The following is a 25620-nucleotide window of genomic DNA, read 5'->3' as shown; positions in this document are numbered from 1 at the left end:
AATTCCAAAATCAAGTTAAATGTTTTGTTTAGAAGTTAATAAAACTATGGAGTTCCTGGGTGGCTCAGTCGGTGAAGCACTCAACTCTTGATTTTGGCTCAGGTCATGATCTCACAAACCACAGGATTGGGCCCTGAGTTGGGCTCTGTGCTGACAGCTTGGAGCCTGCTTGGGATTCTCTCTCTCCTTCTCTCTCTGTCCCTCTCCCACTGACACATGTACGTACATGCTCTCGCTCTCTCTTACTCTCTCAAAGTAAATAAACATTTTTTAAAAAATAAAGAAAGTTAAAACTACAACAGGTGTGATTGCCTTATTTTAGTTGATTGAAAATTAAATTTGGAAAAAAATTAAAAAATCTTTACGTAAAAATATTGGCAAGTCTGTTTTTGCTATTTCCATAGTTTACCTTGTTTTATGTTTCCTGAGTACTATTCAAACTTTGATGTCCAAACCTTGCTACTAATGACAGGCAAGTAATCAGAACTGGCCTATTCTCAAAAAGGGCAGTAATAAAATATATACAATTATTTAAATATCCCAAAAAATGTCTTCTGAAAAAAAAAAATTTCTACATCTAGAATTTTCCTTAATAATGTTATAGTGTGTGTATCTGTGGGGGTGCTTGTTTTAGGTAAGTTGATATATTACTTGGTGTGATGGATTGTTACATTAATGCCTCCAGTGAATTTCACCTTCTGATATCCATACACTGGTATAGTCTTCACCTACATGACAATGAACTTGATCTTGAGCTTTGGTCAAGGGATCATAAGCAAATATGATGCAAGCAGAGACTTCACAAGCACCAGGTAAGAAATCTGAGCTATCCTGCTGATAATAACAAAGTAGAGAATCAAGGTGTCCACTGCCAAAAATATGAATGAGGACACCAGGGACATGAACCATCCCCTAATCAGCCTACCAACTGATTGAAATGCATGCATGAACTCATTTAACACAATGTGGAACAGATAAAAATGCTCAGTTGAGCCCAGATCAAATTGTTAACCCAAATCATGAGCAAATAAATGGTTGTTGTATCTTAAAACAATATATCGAGGATGGTTTATAACTGATATATCTGAGAAGTTCAGAGTAAGTTAGAAGTAGGAGAAAAAGACTGGAGTTTGGCCTACATAATGCCTAAGTACCTTATGGTCTAACCTTTAATTCTTTAATACTGAAGCTAGCATATTAAAAGGAATAACTTTCTGGTCAGCTAATCATCCTCAATAAGGCCATAAAAGAATGAGATAGCTTCTGCTTTCTTCTATGTCAGACAAGCACGTATGAGACTAAGTATCCTAGTGAAAATAACTTTAAAAAATCTGGGTAGAATGCATAACAATATCTGAGTGAAGGCATCAAACAGCAACCATGCATCCCTATCCTGTGAGGGTAAGACTTCAAAGAGAAAAATGCATTAAAGGTGAATCCTTTATTCCAAATGAATCCTTAATTCAAGTACCACAAACTCTAAGCAGGATAAATTAAAAAAAAAAAAACTATACCTGTGTATAAAATTAGTGAGTATTTGTCAATTTATAAGCAGTATGGAGTCCAGAGACTAAGAAGTAGAAGAAGTTAAACAGGACTTTTGGCAATCTCATAGTGCTAGGATGCAAGTTGGTACTCAGGACCAGCCAAGCAAGAAGAGAAAGATGAGCATCTATGCTTTTTCATATGCAATACCTATTATTCAATAAAAAGCTATCAAGCACAAGGAGACAAGAATAAGAAAAAAGAACAGACCCATAGGTGATGAAGACATTGGATTCATCAGACCAGGACTTTATAAGAACTTTGAAAACTTGGTTAAAATGTGGAAAATTTCAGTAGAGAACTGGGATCCATTAAAAAAAGAATTAAGTGAAAATTTGAGAACCGAAAAACACAGTAACTATAATTTAGAACTCAAAAGATATATTTAACAGCAGTTAGACACTGCTGGCAAAGGCACTAAGAAACTAGAGGACACAAAATAGAATATATCCAGATCTGTGAAGGGTCTGAGATTTTACCCTACTTGCAGGATAGTTGCCACAGTTTCATGGATAATGATTGAAGATATAAAACTCCTGGGTCAGAGATGAAGGATAGTGTGTTATTTGCAATAATAGTAGTTGTGAGAGAATCAATATTTGGGCCAGTTCTCCCATCTTAATTCATATAGGGCTAAACAAAAAGGGTCGGATGATGTCTGCACATGCAATGGGTTGTGTTACAAGAGAGGAACACTGAGTTCAGAAACCTGAATCTTTTATAATAGATGGTAACATGCCTACCCTTTGCTCCAGAAGGAGACATTTCTATTTCCCCAGAATGTCTGTTATATAAACATCATTGAAAAGTTAGTACAGAACAAAAAGCAGGCAAGTGCTTTGCTTCATTTGACATGCAGAAATGCAAGAAATCTGTGGAGGATTAACTTCCAACAGACTAAAGCTCAGAGAAGCAAGAGGATGGACAATACTGGAAAAAGCAAAAGAGACATCTGGGACTTAGTGTAAAGGCCTAGCATATTAGTACACCCATAACTGGAATTCCAGAAAGAGAAATGAGAGAAAGGAACTAAATCAATGGCTAAGAATTTTCTTTTTTTTTTTTTTTTTAAGAATGTTTCATTTATTTTTGAGAAAGAGAGAGAGAGAGAAGGAAGGGGAAGGGCAAAGAAAGGGAGACAAAGAATCCAAAACAGGCTCCATCCTGACAGCAGAGAGCCCAATGTGGGGCTCAAACTCATAAAGTTTGAGATCATGACCTAAGCCAAAGTTAGATGCTTAACTGAGCCACTCAGGTGCCCCCAAAGGCGGAGAATTTTCTTCAATCTAATGCTCTCCCAAGTGAGCTATTTCAGCTGCTGGTAAGGCTGAGAATTTTCTAAAACTGACTGAAGATATCACACCACGGATTCAGGAAGTACTATGGACATTAAAGAGGATAAATTCAAAGAAAACCACATTTACGCATATCAAAATAAAACTTGAAAGACAAAGATCAAATATAGAACTCAGAGAAAAAAAGACATTCTGTTCAAAGAAGCAAAAATGAAAACTGACAGCCAAATTCTTAAAAAAAAAAAAAAAAGATGGGATCCAGAAGGCAAAGCACTAAAGGAAAATAATTGCTAACCTAGATTTCTATACCCAGCAAAAATATCCTTTAAAAAATGCAGGCAAAGTGATAACATTTCAGAAAAGCAAACCAGAAGGACTTCTTCAGCCAGAAGGATAATCATCCCATATAGAAGCATGAAAAAGCAGGATATAAGGCATAGCATTGAGGGGGTGATTTAATTGATTTACAAAATAATAATAGCAATGGCTTGTCAGTTTTTAATTTTTGAAGGAGGAACTAGGAGGAGGATACATAGGAAGCATTCTAATGATTATTCAGTGACAGGAAAGAGATAAGAGCACTAATTTTTATTATACTCCAATAATTTAAAAATGCACATGGTGATCTCTAGGATAACTAGCAAAAGAATAAAAGATGCATAACTGAAAAGCTACTACAAAGAAAAATGTGGAATAATAATTTTTAAAGAAATCTTGACTGAGCCATAAAAAAGTAAGAAAAGAGTACAATAAAAAGAAATGTACTAGCTGGTACAAATAGAAAATAAATAGTAAGATAGTAGATTTAAACTCAAATATGTAATTGCATTAACCATAAACAGACATATGTGACAGGTACGTAAGGAATAAGGAGGAGTAAACTCTGGTAGGGAAGGAGCCAAAGAATTGCATAGACATAGACAGAGAGTAGGAAGGGAGCTCAGACTTAACTCACGGACAATTTAACTCATGGCCCAAAGCTGACATAAGGAAAGGATTGTATCACAGGGGACTTACCTGCCTGGGATAGCCATTCCACACCTCCCACAGGTCATATACCCAAGGTTTCTGGAAAAAAAAAAAAAAAAACCAAGGAACCAAGAGAGAGAAAATAAGTCTTTGGAGTAAAATGCATATTTCAGCAGAAAACATAAGCTCTTCCTGGTATCATTGATGGGGGCATACAAGCACGGTAACTGTTGCTCCTATTGAACCTGTCTCTCTCTCTCTCCCTCTGTAGGTATTTATACAGCTTCCCATCCAACATTCCTGTGATTTTCACGACTTCTAGTGAATCTGGGACCACACACCGTGCTGTCTCATGCAGGGAATTATTCAAACAAGTGAAAGCTCTAATATTACTTCTGGACCAGACTGCTCTTTCTGCAGCAATAAAAATATCTTGAGATAAATCTCTACAGGCTGGTTATCTTTTTTTTCTGTGGACTGTCCATCACTTAACAAGGTAATCATTTAATAACTATTTAAGCAGACAACACAAAGGTAATATGGTAAGGGAAGATTTCTTTCTTTTTTTTTTTTAGGAGTCAGACCCCAGTTTACTTATTTATTTATTTATTTATTATTATTATTTTTTTTACAAATAGTTTATTGTCAAATTAGTTTCCACATAACACTCAGTGCTCATCCCCACAAGTGTCCTCCTCCATGCCCATCCGGTAAGGGAAGATTTCTGATGAGTGAGTACCAAGTCTTGATAGAACAAATGGGATTTGATATGGCAAGGATGGGATCTGGCAGGTAGAGATAGAGGTGGGAAGGGCAAGACGTTTCTAGCAGAGGGGATAAAATGTGCTAAAATCCAAAAATGAGGATATACCAGGTGCATTCAGTGGACTGCTAGTAGCTCAAGGGTAGCTGGCACATGGGTTGTGTGAGTGGAAGTAGGGGGAAATTTGGTTTAAGACTTACATTTGCAAAAAAAAAAATATGTTTGCAAACTCAAAGCTTAACAAAGGCTCTGAAAGACAGACTGAGGGTTTATGACTTCTCTAGACCTTACTATGAGTTTAAAGGCATAAAAGTTGGTTATATTACTGAGAATATTATTTCCCAAGGAATTCACAGGCAAGATTTTTTAAAGACAAATTCCAGTCAAAGAATATCAAAGAGACAACTTACATCATAAAGAAATATAATTCCAGCAACAGTCATTATTAAGTAATATGTAAATCGCCAGCTGCCAAAAGAAAGAAAAAATCTTGTGAAGGTGATTGACATCTGAGGAGAAACGCACTTGGTATGACAGTTTGGAAAGAATGCATGGACAAATCTAATGTGACATCCTGACTGCCATTTGTTAGATGGCTGTAACTGTAGGCAAACTTTAATTTCTTCCCCTATAAAATGGGAATGACAAAACTTACCTCAGACTATAAAAAGAATTAGAGCTAATTTATGAAAAGTAAGCACCTGGTATGAAGTAAGCAGTAACAAATAGCTACTATTATTACTGTTAGTATCATGCCTGACACAACAGACCCAGTTCCTGACACACAGTAGACAATGGGTTAACATTAGTATTAATCTAATCGCTTATTTGTACCCTTTTTAGTCCCTAGTGAAAAGGTTTTCATGTGGCCAGATTTTTGTCTTGTTTCTGAAAAACAGATTTTGAAAGAAAATCTTTTTCTCGTGTATGAACACAGGCTTAAAAACACATATCAATCAACCGTATTGTGTGAGTTTTATTAAGACCCCAATTCAAACAAACAGACTGTAAAGAAAATTATGAGTCAATCAAGGAGATCTGATTGACATTAAAGTTTTTGTGATGTATGATACTGGTATTGCAATTTTGTTTAAAAAAATAGAATCCTTATCTCTTAGAGATACTACTGAAATATTTACAGTGAAGTCATACAATGTCTGATATTTGTGTCAAAAATAATCTTTAAGGGGCACCTGTGTGGCTCAGTCAGTGAAGCATTTGAGGTTCAGCTCAGGTCATGATCTCAAAGTCCATGGGTTTGAGCCCTGCGTCGGGTTCTGTGCTGACAGCTTGGAGCCGGGAGTTGTTTCAGATTCTATCTCCCTCTCTCTGCCCTTTCCCCACTCACACTCTGTCTATCTCTCTCTCTCTCTCAAAAATAAATAAACATTAACAAAAGTTTTTAAAAAGTAATCTTCAATAATAATCAGATGAAAGTTGTCAAAAGGAACAAACTTTCAGTTCTAAGATAAATAAATACTGGGGATGTGATATACATGATGACAATAGTTGATGCTACTGTATGGCATACTGAAAAGATGCTAAGTGAGTAGATGTGTGCCCTCATCACAAGGAAAAAAACTTTCTTTTTTTCTTTTTTGTTTTTTGTACCTAGATGAGATGACAGACATTAATTAAACTTACTGTGGTAATCATTTCAAAATATATGAAAGTCACACCATCATACTGTATGCTTTAAACTTATACAGTGATGTATGTATGTCAACAATATCTCAATAAAACTGGAAGAAAAAAATTTACTCACAAAAAACAATTTTTGCAAGGATAGAAAAGTAGGCAGGGGACATAGATGGTATAGGATTGCCTTCGGTTGGTAATAATTAAAGTCTGTGATGGGTACATAGTACACATAGTTCATTATACCAACATCTACCGATCTCTTGATTTTGCGCCAAGCACTGTGATAAGCACATGTGTGTTATCACATTTATATCTTGGTGTTTGTGGACTAGGAACTGTAATTAGCCCCTCATTATGGATAAAGGGCAGATAAGGTGGCTACCACTAAAGGACACAGAGGTTGGGAGAGATCACATAGCTCCCTCGAGGCTGTGGAGTGACCATCAGATGCAAGCGCAAAACCCAAGTGTCAACATTTTCCTGGACCAATCTTGTCAGGTTTCATTACACCATCCCAGGGATTTCAAGGTGTGTGTGTGGGGGGGGGGGGGGGGGGATTTCTGGCATTAAAATATTTTCATAACATGACCACCATGTTATTGCCATCTCCGTTCATCCCCTCACAGGCATACAGTGATTTCTGGAGGCTACGTTACGTGGGGCGTCATATTTGCTCTGTGAGCTGATACACTGTGTGCTTGTGTACTCTCATGTTCTATAAATGTCTCAGCTTTCATTTCCGATACAGTAAATATCAGCAGGCATAACACACACAAGCTAACGCTCTTTGTGGTCTTTTATAGTTTCAAACCAAGACATTTGAGACCTGCTGCCCTTTGCTAATTATAAGACAAATAATAAGGTACTGGTCAATGTTGTTTTACTTCTTTCAGATGAAAAGTTGGTAAGACTTCTTTTTTTTTTTTTCCAGGAAAGGCAGACACAAATACAAATGTAAGAGGAAAAAATCTCTTGGGGGGAAAAATCTGGAAACTGATTTGTCAGGCCCAGACAGTAAGTACAGTCAGGGGAATTAGACAGAGCAAACTTGAGCAATGGCAACAGAAGCTGGCAAGGCCAGCAACAGGACTCAGGAATAGGCCAGGCCTAGTGGAGCAGGAAGGGACTGGCCTGGGATCAGCTAAGGCAAGATGGCAGCCCACCCAGTCAGAGGAATGCTCCGGGGCTGGGGGAGCTCCCTGCCTATCTACATCAGGTACTGGAAATTACCTGGTATTTTTATAATGAACTTCCCACTGCTAGATGGAAATGCTTATTTAAAAAAGTGATCACCTAGTATGGAATTTGCTTTAAAAATAAAGGAAGTATTGTAGATTAAAATCCTGAATTCTGAGGAATAGGACTTAGGGGTCATCATTTAAAAAAATTTTTTTAATGTTTTATTTATTTCTAGGAGAGAGAGAGAGACAGCGTGAGCAGGGGAGGGTCAGAGAGAGAGGGAGTCACAGACTCTGAAACAGGCTCCAGGCTCTGAGCTGGCAGTCAGCACAGAGCCCGACGTGGGGCTTGAACCCATGAACCGCGAGATCATGACCCAAGAGAAAGTCAGACGCTTAACCTCCTAAGCCACCCAGGCGCCCCTGGGGGGGTCATCATTTTAAAATGTAACCAAGTACAATAGCCAAGATATGGAAGCAACCTAGTGACCATCAAAAGATGACTGGATACAGAAGATGTGATATATACGCATATATACGTATATACGTATATATATATGTATATGTATATGTGTATATATATATATATATATATGGACACAATGAATGGAATGTGTCCATAAACATATGGAATACACACACACACACACACACAGAGTGAAATATGTATGAAAATGAAATCTTGCCATTTGTGACAAAGTAGATGGACCTAGAAGGTTTTATGCTAAGTGAAATAAGTCAGAGAAAGACAAATACCATATGATTTCACTTAGATGTAGGATCAAAAAAACCCACAGCAAATGAACAAATAAAACAAAACAGAAACAGACTCACAGATACAGACAACAATCTGGTGGCTGCCAGAGGGGAAGGTATAGGGGAATGGGTGAAATGAAGGAAGGAGATTAAAAGGTACAAACTACCAGTTATTATGTGTATAAAACTTGGGGGTGCAATGTACAGCATAGGGAATGTAGTTAATAATACTGTAACAACTTTATATGGTGGCAGATGGTTGCGAGATTTATTGTAGTGATCACTTTGGAATGTATATAAATGTCAAATCGCCATGTTGTACAGCTGAAACTAATCTAATATTGTATGTCAACTGTAATTCAATTAAAAAAAAGAAAGTAACCAAGGAAACAATATAGTAAACTTAAGGTGTTCATCCTGATATTATAGAGGAGTTTCTGCCTGTTGGAGAGTAATTTGTAAAAGCTTGGTGTTAGGAAATAAGTTTCCTAAGATTTCCAAAATGCCTGGGGCTAAGTATTTCTTCTATGATTCCCATAGCACATCCCTAGCTGGTCCAATAAAGTGCAATTAAATACCTTGGCATTTTGCTTTAGTCTATTTATTTAGTCTATAATAGCCGTGTTCTTACTTAGAGGAAATCTGTGACATTTCTAAAGAAGAAGGTAAAGCTTAAATTTTATTTGTTGGCCCTCTTCTCCTTCCTGAATACATTGTATAATTCCCTGCTTTGTGTCTTTGCCTTACGTGAAACATGTTACTTTCAAATCCTGATTTCTTTTCTCATGGAAATCCTAACTCATTCTTCTAGGTCTGACCTCCCTTTCTCTAACATATTCAGGCCTACTGACACCATCTCCTGGGAATGCCCACAATGCATCTAAACGTGACCATGGACTACAGGGATACAGGCTTATGCACCATTGGGATGGAATGACTGGATAGATGTTGTGGTTTCCTAAGTGATAGTCTTGTCTCCCTGATTAGATGTGTAAGGCTAGTGACCAGGCCTTCCACTTTTATTTCCCTCCTAGAATCTAGAACTCCACCCAATGTGGGATAGTGCCACATATGCAGAAGACAGTCAACATAACCCTCTCCTTTGCCTGACTGATGAATAGTTGACAACTGGAAATTCCCTTCTGTGGTCTGAATTCTAAGGCTGACTTTCAGCAGGCTCATTGACAGCCAGATCCCCAAATGTTAGGCCTTGTTGACCCAAACAGTTAGTTGATATAGTGGGTTTCTGCTTGCAGAGAGGTAAGCATTAGGCGTCAAGGGGCAGGCCCATGGAGCAGAAAGAGCATCAGAAAAGGAGTCAGAAGATACGAGTGCAATAGCCCCGCCAACAGCTAGCTGATCTCAAGCAAGTTCCTTTGAGGAGATAGACCTGTAGTTTCTCATTTCTTTTTTGCCCCCCCCTCCATTTTTATTGAGATTTCATTGACATAGAGCACTGTGTAAGTTGAAAATATTTTCATTTCTTACACAGGGCTAGCTCCACCTTCCCTGATTGCTTCACACCATTGGTGGGAGGAGGATCAAACATTATTTATAAACTGTAAGGCACTGCAATGTATAAGAAACAACCAGAGACTTTCATGGGAGCATGATCCAGCTCAGGAGTAGACAATTAGTTCCTGCTTGGGGACTTTATTTAAGATAAGAATAATTTGCTAGAAAAAAATAAATGAATGACAGTATAACAGGAAGATGTAATATGAGACCAGTGTTACTTTTTAGTGTTTTGCAGAATGGTTTAAAAAGATTGTGTCATGCAAGCTGACATCAGTGGCAACAATATTAATCAATCTCTCAAGAGTTAAAAATCAAAGAGCTAGTTAGAAAACAAACCAGGTCATGCATGTTGAGCTTCCATTGGAAGCCAGTGATGAGAAATCATTGTTTTGAGACACCCTGAAGACTTGGTCTGTACCCCTAAATATCGCCAGCATCACAGCCAGATCATATTACTCAGGAATATCCGGGTAAACTGAAGGAAGCCTCAGACTCTATTTATTTGAGACTCTTACATCAGCTCTCTATTCACTTCACCATTAAAACAATATATATATATATATTTATCTGGTGAAGATCACCAGGCAATAAGAACTGTAAGAAAGAGGCACAAGGAAGGGATGCTACTGGTGTATACAATGTAGAATCAAACACAACCCAATAAATGGGCAATTGTCTGGATATAAAGAAGAGGAAAAAGGGGTGCCTACATGGCTCAGTCAGTTGAGCATCTGACTATTTTTTTAATTAATTTATTTATTTTGAGAGAGACAGAGACAGAGTGAGTGGGGGAAGAGAAGAGAGAGGGAGAAAGAATCCCAAGCAGTCTCTGCACTGTCAGGCTAGAACTCATGAGCCATGAGATCATGACCTGAGCTGAAACCAAGAGTTGGACGCTTAACCGACTGGGCCACACAGGTGCCCCAAGCATCTGACTCTTGATATCTGCTCAGGTCATAATCCCAGGGTTGTGGGATCAGGCCCCTGCATTGGGCCTTGGGCTGGTCATGGGGCCTGCTTGAAATTCTCTCTCTCTCTCTCTCTCTCTCTTTCTCTCCTCCCTGCCCCTCTCCCCCACTCATGAACTCTCTCTCTCTCTCTCAAGGAAAAAAAGAGAAAAAAGATCAAAAAAGAGCAGGAAAAAAGTAAGAGCGATGACCTAGTCTTCCTTTTTTCACATGTGTCAATTTCTGCCACCAAGGAAGTGATCCAAAGTACAATAAAATTCTATAGGAAAGAAAAAACCCCACAGAGCCCAAATGAAACAAAAAATAAGCACAATGCAGCCTCATTGTCTGCAGAGCATATTCAATGTAGCCAGCTCTGGCAAAAATTTTACTTGGTATCCCAGCCCACCCTGACCCCCCACTAAAACCAACTGGGAAACTCAGAGGAATTGGCCGTCCAGTCCACAGGCAAGGGGTGGAGGGGTTGGGGGCAGTGAGCCCAGTGAGACAGAAGAACAGACACCTTCTCATTCTCTGCTCTTATAACGTAATATAGTAATTGGAATGCGCTTGGAAACAGGTGATAAAGTCTTGTGAAGTAGGGCCAACCTCTACCCTAGAGAAAGTAAACACCAGTTTAGATGTTTGTATTATTTTTCTGGACCTCAAGGTAAGTACATAATACGTCCTATTCATTTAAGAGAGCTCATAGCTTGCCCCATTTCACAGAGAAGGAAACTGGAGCAGAGGTCAGTGGGTGATTAGCCTAAAACACCCAAATGGTCAGTGACAGAGCCGGGTTCAAACCCTTCAGTGTTCTTTCTGAAATGATCATCCTGCTCCATATAAAATCGTGACATTTCAAAAGCTTGAACTGTCCTACTTACCACGCTTCCTGGAATTTCTTCATCTTGCAAGGCCTCTCTTGATTCCGCCGACTCCTAAACCATCTTTCAACCTGGCGCTCTGTCAAGTTACACTTCTTCGCCAGTCCATAAATATCAGCCTGAAAGGCGATAAAATGAATGAATGAGTGATAAAGAGCAGTCAGATTGGCAGGCAGTCAAGAGACAGTGCAGTTGGGTTACAAGAGCTTGTGTCCTGGAGAGGAGAAGATTCTGTGTTAGATCTAGGGCCAGTGAATTTACCTCTTTTGCTTATGGAATCACGCACACACATACACAGCAAAAAAGCGGTCTGTTAGTATCCCAGCACTCTGAGTTACTAAGAACGATGAATTCTCTGTAAGCTGGCAGCAACCCATATATTCAAGCTGCAGATGTGAGCTCACTCAATCAGTTAAGTTTTATTGAGGGCTTCCCAGGTACCAGGTAGAGTAGTATAGCTTAGATGTTGATCAGATCCAACCTCCTTACTTTTCCTATGAGAGGCTGGAACACCAAGGGTTCTAGTAAGTTTTCCAAGACCTAAAATTAATAGTAAAGCAAGGACAAGAACTTAGGCTAATACACTTTGTTCTTTCACACGATTGATGGCTCCAAAAGATAATACAGGAGAAACACAAACAGGTGTTGGCCGTCACTTTCACATTTAATCAGATGTAGAGTCTATTTCAAATGAATCCAAAATAATACCAATCATTAAAAAAAAAAAAGACTGCAGAATATAGTAGTGATGATGGCTTCTCTTCTGGGAAGCAGAACTTTCTATTTAAATCTGGAAATAATATGGATGATCGATCATCCCAGAGGTTATAAACTCGAAGTTCTCCTTGGGCCAGACAAGAAACAAACATGATTGAATGAACCATGTCTGTTTCATGGTGGGATTGGAAGTTGTATTCTTTTCATGCAGGCAGGTTTTATACACTAAACCTATGGTGCTTTCAGCTAGCACAAAGAAATTAGCTCTGTAATTTTCTGAAACACCTGCTCTCTTGATCTTTCATTTTCCAACACAAGTATAAGAAATATTTCCATTTGCTCTTCACTATAAAAAATAAAATTTCATAAAACTGGCCCTCAGTTTTAGTGTCAAGGAAATAAACAGGAGCTACAGATGTGGCCAACACAGAAGCACATGCCTTCCCCCAAGAATGTGGCCATGAGCAAGCTCAGGCTGTGGCTCCCAGAGTCAAAGGGCACACCCATAACTTTTATGTGAAATCACCAGGGTTTTTTAATGTTGGCTGACTAATACCTCAAAGTAAATTTATTATTTATATTTGTATATTTATTTTGACAGAGCGAGAGAGGGAGGGAGAGAGAGAGAGAGAGAGCAGGGGAGGGGCAGAGAGAGAAAGGGAGAGAGAATCCCAAGCAGACTCTGTACTGTCAGTGCAGAGTCTTATGTGGGGCTTGAATTCACGAACCGTGAGATCATGACCTGAGCCCAAACCAAGAGTCAGATGCTTAACCGACTGAGCCACCAGGTGCCCCTAAAGTAAATTTAAAGCCAATTGTGGGGGTGTCTGCGTGGCTCAGTTGGTTAAGTATCCAACTTCAGTTCAGGTCATGATCTTGGCGTTTGTGGGTTTGAGCCCTGCGTTGGGCTCTGGGCTGATAGCTCAGAGCCTTGAGCCTGTATCTCCCTCTTTTCTCTGTTCCTCCCCCACTCATGCTCTGTCTCTCAAAAAATGGAATAAAATTTAAAAATAAAACAAAAGAAAAAAAGAAAACAATTGTGGATCATTATTGCAAGGGCCGAACAAAGCCTCCCCAATGGCAGGTCACCCAACAGTCGGTGGCCAGTCATACAATTTCTGCTATGTTGTTGTGTATAATTCACATAATTGTTCAGGCGCACGGGGTAATAGTAGACAAAATTCGTAAAGAAGCTCTCATGCTAAAGACTGGCAGAAGACTAATTGTAACTTCTACATCCCTACTAAATTGCTACCTATGATTTAATCTGCAAGAAGGAAAGCAAGACAAAACAAACACAAGATACAGCCCATATTATACTCTGGTAAACTCTAATACCTATTCTTTTTTTTTCAATGTTTTATTTATTTTTGAGAGAGAGATAGAGACAGTGTGATTGGGGGAGGGTCAGAGAGAGGGGGAGACACAGAATCCAAAGACAGTCTCCAGGCTCTGAGCTAGCCGTCAGCAGCCCGACACAAGGCCTGAACCCATGAACCAGAAGATCATGACTTGAGCTGAAGTTGAACACTTAACTGACTGAGCTACCCAGGCACCCAAATACCTATTCTTTTTATAGGCCAAGGGTTCACCTGCTGTTTTTTGTTGTTGTTTTGTCTTTGTGTTCTCAAGGAGACTGAGTTGGCAAAACATTGATGGGTGTCTACTTCTTGCAGGCTTTGTGCTAGTCATTGGAGGTCTACATGAATAACACTGATGTGGGCCTCCCTTTCACAGGGTACAGATTGTCTGGTGAGGACATTAAGAAAATAAAGCAAAAGAATTCTAGTCAAATACCATGAGTGCTAAGATAGGGGAAGATTAGGATATGATGCGACCCAACTCTGTGTAGGCAGTTCCTACAAGTTACACATATGCTGGAGCCTGAAAAATGCCATGAGAAGGAGAGGATAAAGAAGGGAGGGGCCCCAGCAGAGGGTCCAGCATGTGAGGTCATCTAGAGATGAGAGCGTGGATGAGCAGGGGACACCTGAGGAACAGAAAGAAGTCTGGCAGGAGAGACACATAGGAAGAGGAAGGGAGGGGAAATGGGGCTAGGCTTACATCAAGGGGGGGCTTTGTTGGGGATTTATCTTGGGGGTGACCCAACATTTGCACTGTTAAGTCCCCCTCTTGCCGTGCGTACAGAATGGAGGAGCAGGAACACACTGGAGATGGACACCTTGTTCACTTTGCCCTTTTCATCCAAGGCCTTTGCTCTCACGGTGAGGACCTTGTGCTGGACAACTCTGGAGGTCTGGACTCCCTACCCCACAAGCCTCATGCGCATCACTCTCCCTCACAGGAAGCAAGAACACAGTATATCCACAGCAGAATATGGCAGGGAACTGAAAGCAGAAGACCCAGTTCTGCTACTTCATCACTGGGTGGCCCGACGCACTGTCCTCTGACCCCCTGTGGAAAATGGGGTGCTAACAGCGAGTGTGCTTGCTTCCTCCATCACAGGGATGGTTACAGGCTCTGGGAGCTCCTGAGGGAAAATGTGCTATGCCAACTGTCATGGGCTACATCAGTGCCAGAGATTATGGGGGAACCCAGAAAGGAGACCATGGGCTGAAGATCATTTAAGAAAAAGCATTCCTTTACCTCTGAAATACTTTGCAAGAATAGATCCCTCGAAGCAGAGGCCATGCTTCAAAGGCTGTGGGTTGGTCCACAGTAGGACATGCACTGCTATGCTGCAGTACTATATTCTATTTGCTCGTAGACTGAGAGTTCTGGGTCTAGTTTGGCTGTTATAAAAGTTTTATATATCCAGTCATTTGAAAATATCTAGCAGGCCCCTATTTACAAGTGCCAGGCACCATTCTAGATGCTGGAGATTTGGCAGTGAGCAAAAGAAAGTCCCAGCCCTCACACTGGAATCTTCTCAGATCTGGGAACAACTCAGTTTTATTATCTCATCATTTCTACAGATATCTGCTTAATAAACTGCATCTAGAAATAGTGCTTGGACATGATTTGAAGCAATTTATTTTCTGTTTTAGAGCACAGATGAATCTGGTTGAATGCCAGTCTAGACAACACTGGCTTCGTACACTTGAATATTATTGGGATAGAATCCTCTTGCAAACAAAAGTCTATGGACGTATTTTGTTTTAAAATGTTTTTAATGTTTATTTATTCTTGAGAGAGAGGGAGAGAGACAGAGACAGAGAGAGAGACAGAATTCAAAGCAGGCTGCAGGCTCTGAGCTGTCAGCACAGAGCCCCAACGTGGGGCTCAAACTCACGAGCTGTGAGATCACGACCTGAGCCGAATTCAGCTCAGTACCTAAAGTGCATAGAAAATTGTGCAAGATGTTATGTTGGTATTTCTTTAACTGTCACATGGCTCTTTTCTCTCTACAGCAGGGAGTCTTCATAAAGATCAAACTTTCTACATAATTCTAAATTTCCTAAAAGCTGACTTGAAGGTTTTGCTATGGCAAACATAGCAAGTGATGGGTAGCATAGCATTGCTCCTTATGTGTTATATAAGGTATTACCCACATTAGTTTTTCTCAAACTGAAAGAGAGAAAAATAATAAGGACTCTCTGAAAGAGTCCTAATTTTTCATAAATACAGATAAATAATTTCCCTTTTGAGAAATGTGAAATGATCTGTGGGCCTAATTATCACCAGTGTAACAATAGTACTGAAATGAACCGACAGCAGTCACTTTGAGCAGGTGGAAATAAAGAACATGTGGAAATGGCTTGTCAGACTCTCCTCATTTTAGAAACAAACAAACAAAAAAAGAAGTCCAGGACAGAATCTGAGGGCAGAATCTGAGGGCACTGTTACAGACAGTGCTGGTTGGCTGTGAACAATTCTGGACATGATGCCTCATACTATGTGGTCAGACTTCCACACGCCTTCTTTGGGTAGGGAGCCCACCAAACCAGTGATAGAAATAATTGTCATGAAGCAACTGAATTCACCAAATAAATTCAGCACCTTTAAAAATCTATCTATCCTAGGGGTGCCTGGGTGGCTCACTTGGTTAAGCGACCAACTCTTGACTTCATCTCATGGTCCGTGGGTTCAAGCCCTGCATCAGGCTCTGTACTACAGAGCCGGCTTGGGATTCTCTGTCTGCCCCTCATCTGCTTGCTCTCTCTCTCGCAAAATAAATAAACTTAAAAAAAACTATCTATCCTAAACTGTGTTAGCATACACTCTTGACTTTTAAAATTACCAGTGATTGCTATCTGTATTCAACATAGAGGGTGTGCCACTTTTGAAACAGTTTTATTTCAACTCTCATTTTAACTACGGTGGGAAAATGAAGCTAGACTTGCCTAAACACTATCTTTTTTACAACCATTACATCAAAACCTTTTTTTTTTTTAATGTGATGCACACAAGCAGTGCACTACAACATTTCATTAAGTGCATCTTGTATTGTGAAGAGAATTCTGACTTTCCTAAAAATTCTATATCTGGGGCATGGCCAAGAGCACAGCACATTTCTCAATGTGTTGAGGCCTTGGATAAAAAAAAGCGCCCTCCTGCTCACAAAAGCCACCCCAGTGAAGACTTTCACAATGTGTATAATGTGTATCAATGGGTCATAATCATCAGAAGTGGCAGACAGGAGCTACTCTGCCTTAACAATGGTCTTTAGTGATTAGTATACTTTTGTATAAGTATGCTTTCTGCTTTGTGTGTATATTAGTATACTTGGCATATCTACCCTCCAAAATTTAATTTTGGACTTTGTACCCAAATTATGGCATTGATTATTAAACACTGTAGTTGACACACAATAGTTCAGCTATGCACATTGGTTATTTTATAATATTTATTTGTCATTTTATATTATGTTTGGAATGCATTCCAAGCATATAGCCAGTCAATAGAGGGGAAAAATCCAAATGAATAAATCATTTGATGGTCAACTGGAACAGATATTTTGTACATTTGAGGTAAACCACAGGTGACTGAAACATTAAGAAAGTGGATTTTTTAAAAAATCCCAAAACAAAGAATTTGTACTTACTTGAGATGGTTGCCTTGTGGAACATTTGAAAAAATTCTCTAAGACGGTGTTGGGTGTAATCTTCTTTCTAACTTCCTCTTTAATGCCAAATGCTTTTGCTAGAGGCATAGCAATAAACCTACAAAATATGAAAGAAAGTCAGTCCAAAATCTGAGAATGAACCCACAATGACACCAGAAAACTCAAGCTGTAACTTTAGGTTCCAAATGAAGGATCAGCCATCAGGCCATGTTGTTCTCAGGGTATCTACAACGAACCCCTGCCTGGCAAAGAAGTTCAAGGAGAGCAAATTTTGAGACCCCTTGTACAAGCAATAACTTAAAAAAATAAAATACTTGCATGGTTCTTAAATCTACTTTATGTAAACCCAATATATATATATATATATATCCCCAAAACAACAAGAAGCCTGATGTGAGGCTCAATCTCATGATCTGTGAGGTCATGACTTGAGCCACCCAGGGGCCTCTTTTCTAGTTTATTAAGGTAGAATGTTAGATTTCTGATTTGAGATCTTTCTTTCTTTTTTTTTTATTTATTTATTTCTAGGAGAGAGACAGAGAGACAGTGTGAGCAGGGGAGGGTCAGAGAGAGAGGGAGTCACAGACTGAAACAGGTTCCAGGCTCTGAGCTGGCAGTCAGCACAGAGCCCGACGCGGGGCTCGAACCCACGAACCGCGAGATCATGACCTAAGCGAAAAGTCGGACGCTTAACCTACTAAGCCACCCAGGCGCCCCAAGAGATCTTTCTTATTTTTTAATATAGGTGTTTACAGCTATAAATTTCCTTCTGATCACTTTTTGCTGCATCTCATAAGTCTTGAATTTATATTGTTTGTCATTCATCTCGAAGTATTTTCTAATTTAGCATGATTCCTCCTATAACCCATTGGTTATTTAGAGTATGCTGGTCAATTGACACATATTTCCTAATTTCCCAACTTCTTTCCATTACTGACTTCTAATTTCATTTCTTTGTGATTGGAAAACATACTTGGTATGATTTCCATTTTTTTACATTATCGACACTTGTTTTATGGCCTAACACATGGTCTATCCTAGAGAATGTTCCTTGTGCACATGAGAGGAATGTGTCTTCTATTGTTATTGGTGCTATGTTCTACAGATGTCTTTTTTTTTTTTAATATTTTTATTTATTTCTAGGAGAGAGAGAGAGACAGCGTGAGCAGGGGAGGGCCAGAGAGAGAGGGAGACACAGACTCTGAAACAGGCTCCAGGCTCTGAGCTGGCAGGCAGCACAGAGCCCAACACGGGGCTCGAACCCACAAACTGCGAGATCATGACCTAAGCGAAAGTCAGACGCTTAACCGACTAAGCCACCCAGGCACCCCTACAGATGTCTTTTAAGTGTACTTGGTTTATAGTGCTGGTCATACTTCTATTTCCTTTTTAATCTCTCTCCTAATTCTAATGCATTATTAAAAGTGAGATATAGTGGTGCCTGAGTGGCTTAGTTGGTTAAGGGTTGGACTTCTGCTCAGGTCGTGATTTCACAGTTTGTGGGTTCAAGTCCCACACTGAGCTCTCTGATGTCAGTGTGGAACCCCCTTTAGATCCTCTGTCACCCTCTCTTTCTGCCCCTCCCCCACTTCCACTCCCTGTCTCTCTCAAAACAAATAAATAAACAAAAACCTTAAAAAAGTGAGATATAGCTACAGTTATATCTACAGCTATTTGTTGAGCTGTCTATTTCTCCCTTCAATTCTGTCAGTTTTTGCTTCATGTATTTTGAAGCTTTGTTGTTAGGTGCATATATGTTTATAATTATTATGTCACTTGATAGATTTACCCTTTTATATTATAAAATTTCCTTGTCTCCAATAACAATTTAAAAGTCTATGAAAGTCTAAATTGTCTGATATTAGTATAGCCACCTCTGCTCTCTTTTAGTTACTGTTTGCATGGTGTATCTTTTTCTAGTTTTACTTTCAACCTATGTATGTCCTTGAACCTCAAGTGTGTTTCTTCTAGAAAGCATATAGCTGGATCATGTATTTCTATCCATCTCTCCTATCTATGCTTTTTAGTTGTAGTACTTAATTAAATTAAGTACTTACATTAATGCAAAATACATTTAATTACTGATAAAACAGGATTTAAGTCTGTTATTTTGTTACTTGTTTTCTATATATCTTATGTCTGTTATTTCTCTATTCTCCCATAAGCTATCTCCTTTTGTGTTAGATATTTAAGTGTACCTTTTTAATTCTCTCTCTCCCTTAAAATATTCTTCTTTTAAACAATTTTTCCTAGTGGTTAACCTAGGGATTACAATTAACACTTCATTTATAACATCATAGTTCAGACTAATACCAAAATAATTTCAGAAATCTAACAAAAGCTTCATTACTTCCCCTCTCTGTGCTGTTATTATCATATAAACCATACATTTATAAATTGTATTCTAATTAACACAGAGTTATGATTATTGTTTTATGCAGTTGTCTTTTAAATCAGATAGGAGGAAAATGTGTTATAAATAAAAACCATGTGTACACTTTCTATTTCTTTTTTTTTTTTTTAAGTTTACTTATGTTGAGGGCAAGGAGGGGCAGAGGGAGAGGAGAGAGAGAATCCCAAGCACAGTTTGCACTGTCAGCACAGAGCCCAATGAGGGGCTCAAACTCACAGAACAGTGAGATCACGACCCAAACTGAAATCAAGAATTGGACATTTAACCAATCGGGCCACCCAGGGGCCCCATTTTTATTTCTTATGTAGGTGAATTTACTGGAAGTGCTTTTTATTTCTTCATATGGACTCAAGTTACTGTCTTCTGTCCTCTAATTTCAGTCTGAAGGATTTCCTATAATATATCTTGTAGGATGGCTTTAGAAGCAACAAATTCTTCCAGTTTCTTTCATCAGAGAATGTCTTAATTTCTCTTTCATTTTGAAAGTTAGTTTTGTTCAGATGACAGGTTTTTTTTTTTTCTTTCAGTGTCTAGCTGTGGATCTCTTTAAGTTTACCCTACTTGGAATTTGTTGAGCTTCTTGGATATGTATATTAATGTTTGTTGTCAAATTTGTGGAAATTTGGGGCTATGCATTTCTTCAAAAATTTTCTATCCTATTCCTTTTCTCCCCTTCTTCTGGAACTCCCATTATGCATATGTTGTTATGCTTCCTGGTATCCCACATCTCTCTGAGGTTCTTTGTTTTCTTTCATTCTTTTATTTCCTTTCTCTTCTTAGACTGATGACTCTTCTACCTGGTCATATATGCTGTTGGACTCCTCTAGTGAGTTTTTCATGAGTTTGTACTTTTCAATTCCAAAATTTCTATTTGGTTTCTTTTATAATTTCTAATTATAATCTTTTTATTGATATTCTTGATTTGGTGAGACATTGTTCTCATTCTCTCCTTTAGTTCTCAAGCTTGGTTTTCTCTCCTCCTTTGAACATGTTTAAAATAACTGACTTACAGTTTTTGTCTAGTAAGTCCAACATCTAGGCTTTGTAAGGAAGGGACATTTTCTATTGATTACTATTTTTTTCCTGTGTATGAACCATTCTTTCTTGTTTCTTTACATGTCTTATAAGTTTTGCTGAAAATCACACATGTAAATAATATAATGTGGCAACTCTGGAAACCAAATTGTCCCTCTCCTCAGAGTTTGTTTTGCTATTTGTTATCATTGTCCATTTGTTTATTTAGTTCCTTTTTTGAACTGATCTGTGAAGTCTGTATTCTTTGTCATGTTTGGGCAGTGGAGTCTCTATTAGATTAGCTTAGGTATCATTTCATGATTAGACATAGATTTCTTTAAATGCCTGGAACCAATAAATCTCTTAGTCTTCGCCAAGGAGCTCTGTGTACATTTTGGAACACACCTTCAACACTCAGCTAGGCGGCTTCCAACTTTGCCTTAGCCTTCACTTTCTCTTTGCACAGAGCCTCAAGATCATCCAGAGGTGAGAGGTAAGGGCCTTCTCAGATCTTTCCTGGGCATGTGGATAGCCATGGGCATATGCAAAGCTCTACAACTTCAAGTGGGCTTCTGACAGAGCTTCTCAAAGCCCTCTACGGATATCTCATTTTCCATATTATTTTGTTTTATTTTATTTTATTTTAGACAGAGAGAGAGAGAGCAGGGGAGGAGCAATGGGAGAGGGAGAGAAAGAATCTTAAGTACATCCATATCCAGTGGGAGCCCTGATGCAGGGTTCAGTCTCACAACTGGGATATCTTGACCTGAGCCTAATCAAGAGTTGGATGCTTAACTGAGCCACCCAAGAACCTTTCCAATTTTTCTTTTTAAGTTTTTTGGTTAGTCTATTGTTTGTCCCAATTGTTATCTACCACCTCAGGCAGTTCCAAAGTTAAACAATTGCCTCTACTTGTTTTAGACAAGCACCCTCAAGGAAAAGATTTTTCTGAGTCAGATCCAGTAGAACAGCCTTATAAGTACTATATTCCAGGGAACCACAAGACAGGTCAGGTAAGGATAATTCTCTGGTAATGATGCTTTGAAGGAGCTCTAACTCTGTTCTGCTCCCTTCAATGGCTGCCAGGTTGCCGGTTTCCACTGAAATTATAGGTTGTTGGTTTTTCAAGGCTATCACAAAAGCGGAAAGGCAGGATAGGAATAAGGAAGTTAATATGCCAGCCACAAAGCTTGCTATTCTTTCCAAGAGCCAGCTGTTTTTCTTAAATAACAATCCTGGATTGCTGCTAGCTTTTGGTTAATTCTGAATTCTGAAAAGTTTATTTTGACAATTTTTGCTAGTTTTCTGATTGCTTTTAGGGAAGACAGAATTTTTAGAGGAACTTATTCTGAAATTTTGTTAATTTCCAGGGTATAGTGGTTTTAATTTGCATTTTCCTAATGATATTGGACACCTCTTCATGTGTTTACTTGCCATTTGTATATTTTTGGTGAATTATCTATTCAAGCCTTCTGCCATTTTAAAAATCAAGTAATTTTTTTAATTATTTACTTATAAGAGTTCTTTATATATTCTGAATTTAAGTCCCTCATTAGATATATGTTTCGCATATATTTTCTCCCAGTCTGTGGCTTGTCTTTTCATTTTATTTACATTTTTAAAAATAGTTACAAAGGTGGGGTGCCTGGGTGGCTCAATCGGTTGAGCAGCCAACTTCGGCTCAGGTCATGATCTCATGGTTCATGAGTTTGAGCCCCGCTTCAGGCTCTGTGCTGACAGCTCAGAGCCTGGATACTGCTTCAGATTCTGTGTCTCCTTCTCTCTCTGCCCCTTCCCCACTCACACTCTGTCTCTCTCTCAAAAATAAATAAACATTAAAAAAATAATAACCACTAAGGCATTTCTGCATATCAGATAATTCACCTTTCTCAAATATACTATTCAGTGTTTAAGTAAATTTACCAAGTTGTAGAATCATCACCACAAACCAGTTTTAGAAGATTTTCATCATCTCAGTCTAATCCCTTATGCATATTTACTGTTAATCCTGTTCCTTCTCACCCCTGTCCCAGGCAATCACTAATGTATTTTCTGTCTTTTTTGGATATTTAAGGTCATGGAATTGTAAAATATTATGTGGTTACTTGTATCGGCTCCTTTCACTGAGTTTAATGTTTTTGAGGTCCATTCACATTTTGGAATATATTTGGAGTTGATTTCTTTTTATTAATGAATAATAATCCATTGCATGTATGTATATACATATATTAACAATGTCTTTTCAAAAAGCAAACACTTTAGCAGTTTACCAAGGGAAATAAAAACATGTGCCCTTATAAATTCTTGTATTCAAATATACACAACACCTTTATTTGTAATAGCTAAAAACTGTAAACACTCCAAATTTCCAACAACTAGTTAAAGGATAAATAAATTGAGTGTATCAGTATGTTGAAAGACTACCCAGCAGTGACAAGGAATCACTGATACACACAACACGAAAACAATCTCCGGTGCATTATGTTAAATGAAAGAAGCCAGACACAAAAGACTATGATCTGCATGGTTACATTTATAGTAATAGAAAAGGCAAATTATGCTGACAGAAAACATATCAGTGATGGCCAGGAGCTCGTAGAAAGAGGGAAGATAAACCAGACAGGGTACAAGAAAGTCCATCTAATGATGGAAATCTTCTTATCATAATTGTAATGATGATTACATGACTGTAGAGTTGTCAAAATGCATCACATTTTGGATGAACTTTATTATATGGAAATCATATCTCAACAAAGCTGATTTTAAGAAATAACGATATGTCCCTATTCTTTCTTCAGTTCTAACAAAGGCTCTATCTTCTGCCAGGTCAGTCTATTTTAGTACTTATTTAGAGGTTTCTGTGTTTAATTAAATGCCAGAAATTTTGGTTACGAATGATCATTGAGCTCTTCAATTTACTTTTTTATGAGCATGGGAGTTGAATAAATTTTTTTCTAAAATAATTTGATAAAATATATAAGCCAATCCAACTTCCACATGGACCGAGTTCTCCTGGAAATGGCCCATACATTTCAGCGACATATGAAAACAAACTAAGTATGCACCAGATGTACATAGAGCAGTGTGGATAGATCATAAAACAGAGGGCTGCATTTTAACAAAGAAGAAACAAAATGAGGTCTTATCATCATAGCATTTACGTCAACTAACGATAACATGCACTTTATGTTTATGCACATGTTTTACTGGGTCATACAAACAAAAAGACATCAAATACATTAGAACCCAGAAGGCAGGAATGGGACTAGGAAACAAGGATGAAAGGTAATTAATGAAAAAAGTAATTCAAATCAATCAGTCAAAAGAGGTCTTACACAGACCAAAGAGAGCATGCTATGATTTGAGGACTATGATTAATTAATTTTCCTTTCGCATAAAATGTCCAAATCAAACAAAAACTAAGAGTCCTTGAAACTAACAAAGTTTCAAAATAAATATTTGACAAGGTTTTGGATAAATAATGGGATTGTTTCATTTGTCTAACTTACTGGTTGAAAAAAAATTTTTTTAATGTTTTTTATTTATTTCTAGGAGAGAGAGAGAGAGAGACAGCGTGAGCAGGGGAGGGTCAGAGAGAGAGGGAGTCACAGACTGAAACAGGCTCCAGGCTCTGAGCTGGCAGTCAGCACAGAACCTGACGTGGGGCTCGAACCCACGAACCGCGAGATCATGACCTAAGCGAAAGTCGGACGCTTAACCGACTAAGCCACCCTGGCACCCTGTACTGGTTGAAAATTTTTATTGGGAGGTAAACATTCATTGTTTTTACTAATAGAATAACACAAATATACAATATTTTAAATATGGTAATGTTCTCAGTCAGAGTCACTCAATGCTCTCTCAAATGTTAGAAACAAAGAAATTAGGAAAAATTTTAAAAGCAAAGCAGAATTGAGCCAAAAAAGTTTTTATGCAGTAAAGGAATACAACCAACCTCAAAGCCAAATAAAGTATAACATTCCCCTCTAGAGGGTCATGTGGGAGATTAGTATATGGATGAATATATACAATGGATAAATATACACATCCATAACATACTTGCTGATCTGAGGAATACGCCTATATTAAAATTATTAATTTAACCAAAAAAGAGAAATAATGGTCTTGTTTTTATAAGATGCCCGGGCTTCAAGGACAGAAACAACATTTTTGATGAGACACAGGAAATAGATAAATATAGTTTTCTATTTTAGCATTATCTTTCCTTTTCAAATAAATCTGGAAAAATCAATCACTTCATCTGATGTAAGTGTAAATAATTATGAAGAGGAACTTCATTTAAAACTCTGTTTTGAAAAAAGAGAAAAAAATGGAGTATAAAAAATATTTGATAAACTGAACTAAAAAGAGAAGGGAGACAGGTCTTAACTCGAGAAATACTTTAGGGATTAACTTGCCTGAACTTTCATTTTATGGATATGGAATATAAAAAAAAAGTCCAAGAGGAAGAAAAAAGAAGGCAAACTTCTGCTCCCATATAAATGGTTCAAAGTTAGGTTAATTGCCAAGGAATGAGTCTCTCAGGTTTGCTACTCTTGCAGAATTGAGCCTTCAGATGGCCCCATTCAGACACCCAGACAGCCCCCTCTTCATCTAGCACTTCATCAGTTGCCTGTGAGCCAAAAGCCTAGCAATTCGAGATCCTCCTCCCCTGCTTTCAATATTCTTTTATAGAATAAAAGGAAGGCAGCCCTAGGCAGATATTAAGCACGTGAAGTTTAAATACTGTTCCTTAACAGCAGGGCGCCTGGGTGGCTCAGTAAGCGTCCAACTACAGCTCAGGTCATGATTTCACAGTTTGTGAGTTTGAGCCCCACATAGGGCTCTGTGCTGACCGCTGACCGCTCAGAACGGGGAGCCTGCTTCAGATTCTGTGTCTCTGTCTCTCTCTGCCCCTCCTCTCTCTCTTTCTCTCTCTCCCCCACCAAAA

The 25620-nt window shown here is 38.5% G+C and overlaps 1 protein-coding gene across 1 annotated transcript in view; it reads right to left on the bottom strand.

The window, feature by feature from the left end:
• Positions 1-25620, bottom strand: part of CERS3 (ceramide synthase 3) — a 111774-nt gene that overhangs the window by 55925 nt on the left and 30229 nt on the right. The window contains exons 4-7 of the mRNA XM_039235039.1: positions 17222-17339; positions 11500-11618; positions 4983-5040; positions 3858-3908 (exon numbers count right to left, since the gene is read on the bottom strand). Coding sequence (XP_039090970.1) covers positions 3858-3908; positions 4983-5040; positions 11500-11618; positions 17222-17339 — 346 coding nt within the window. The remainder of the gene's footprint in view (positions 1-3857; positions 3909-4982; positions 5041-11499; positions 11619-17221; positions 17340-25620) is intronic.

This window comes from Hyaena hyaena, unplaced genomic scaffold (genome assembly GCF_003009895.1).
Source record: "Hyaena hyaena isolate Hyena2069 unplaced genomic scaffold, ASM300989v1 scaffold_95, whole genome shotgun sequence".
NCBI lineage: Eukaryota > Metazoa > Chordata > Mammalia > Carnivora > Hyaenidae > Hyaena > Hyaena hyaena.
This window is presented reverse-complemented; position numbering and strand designations above follow the sequence as displayed.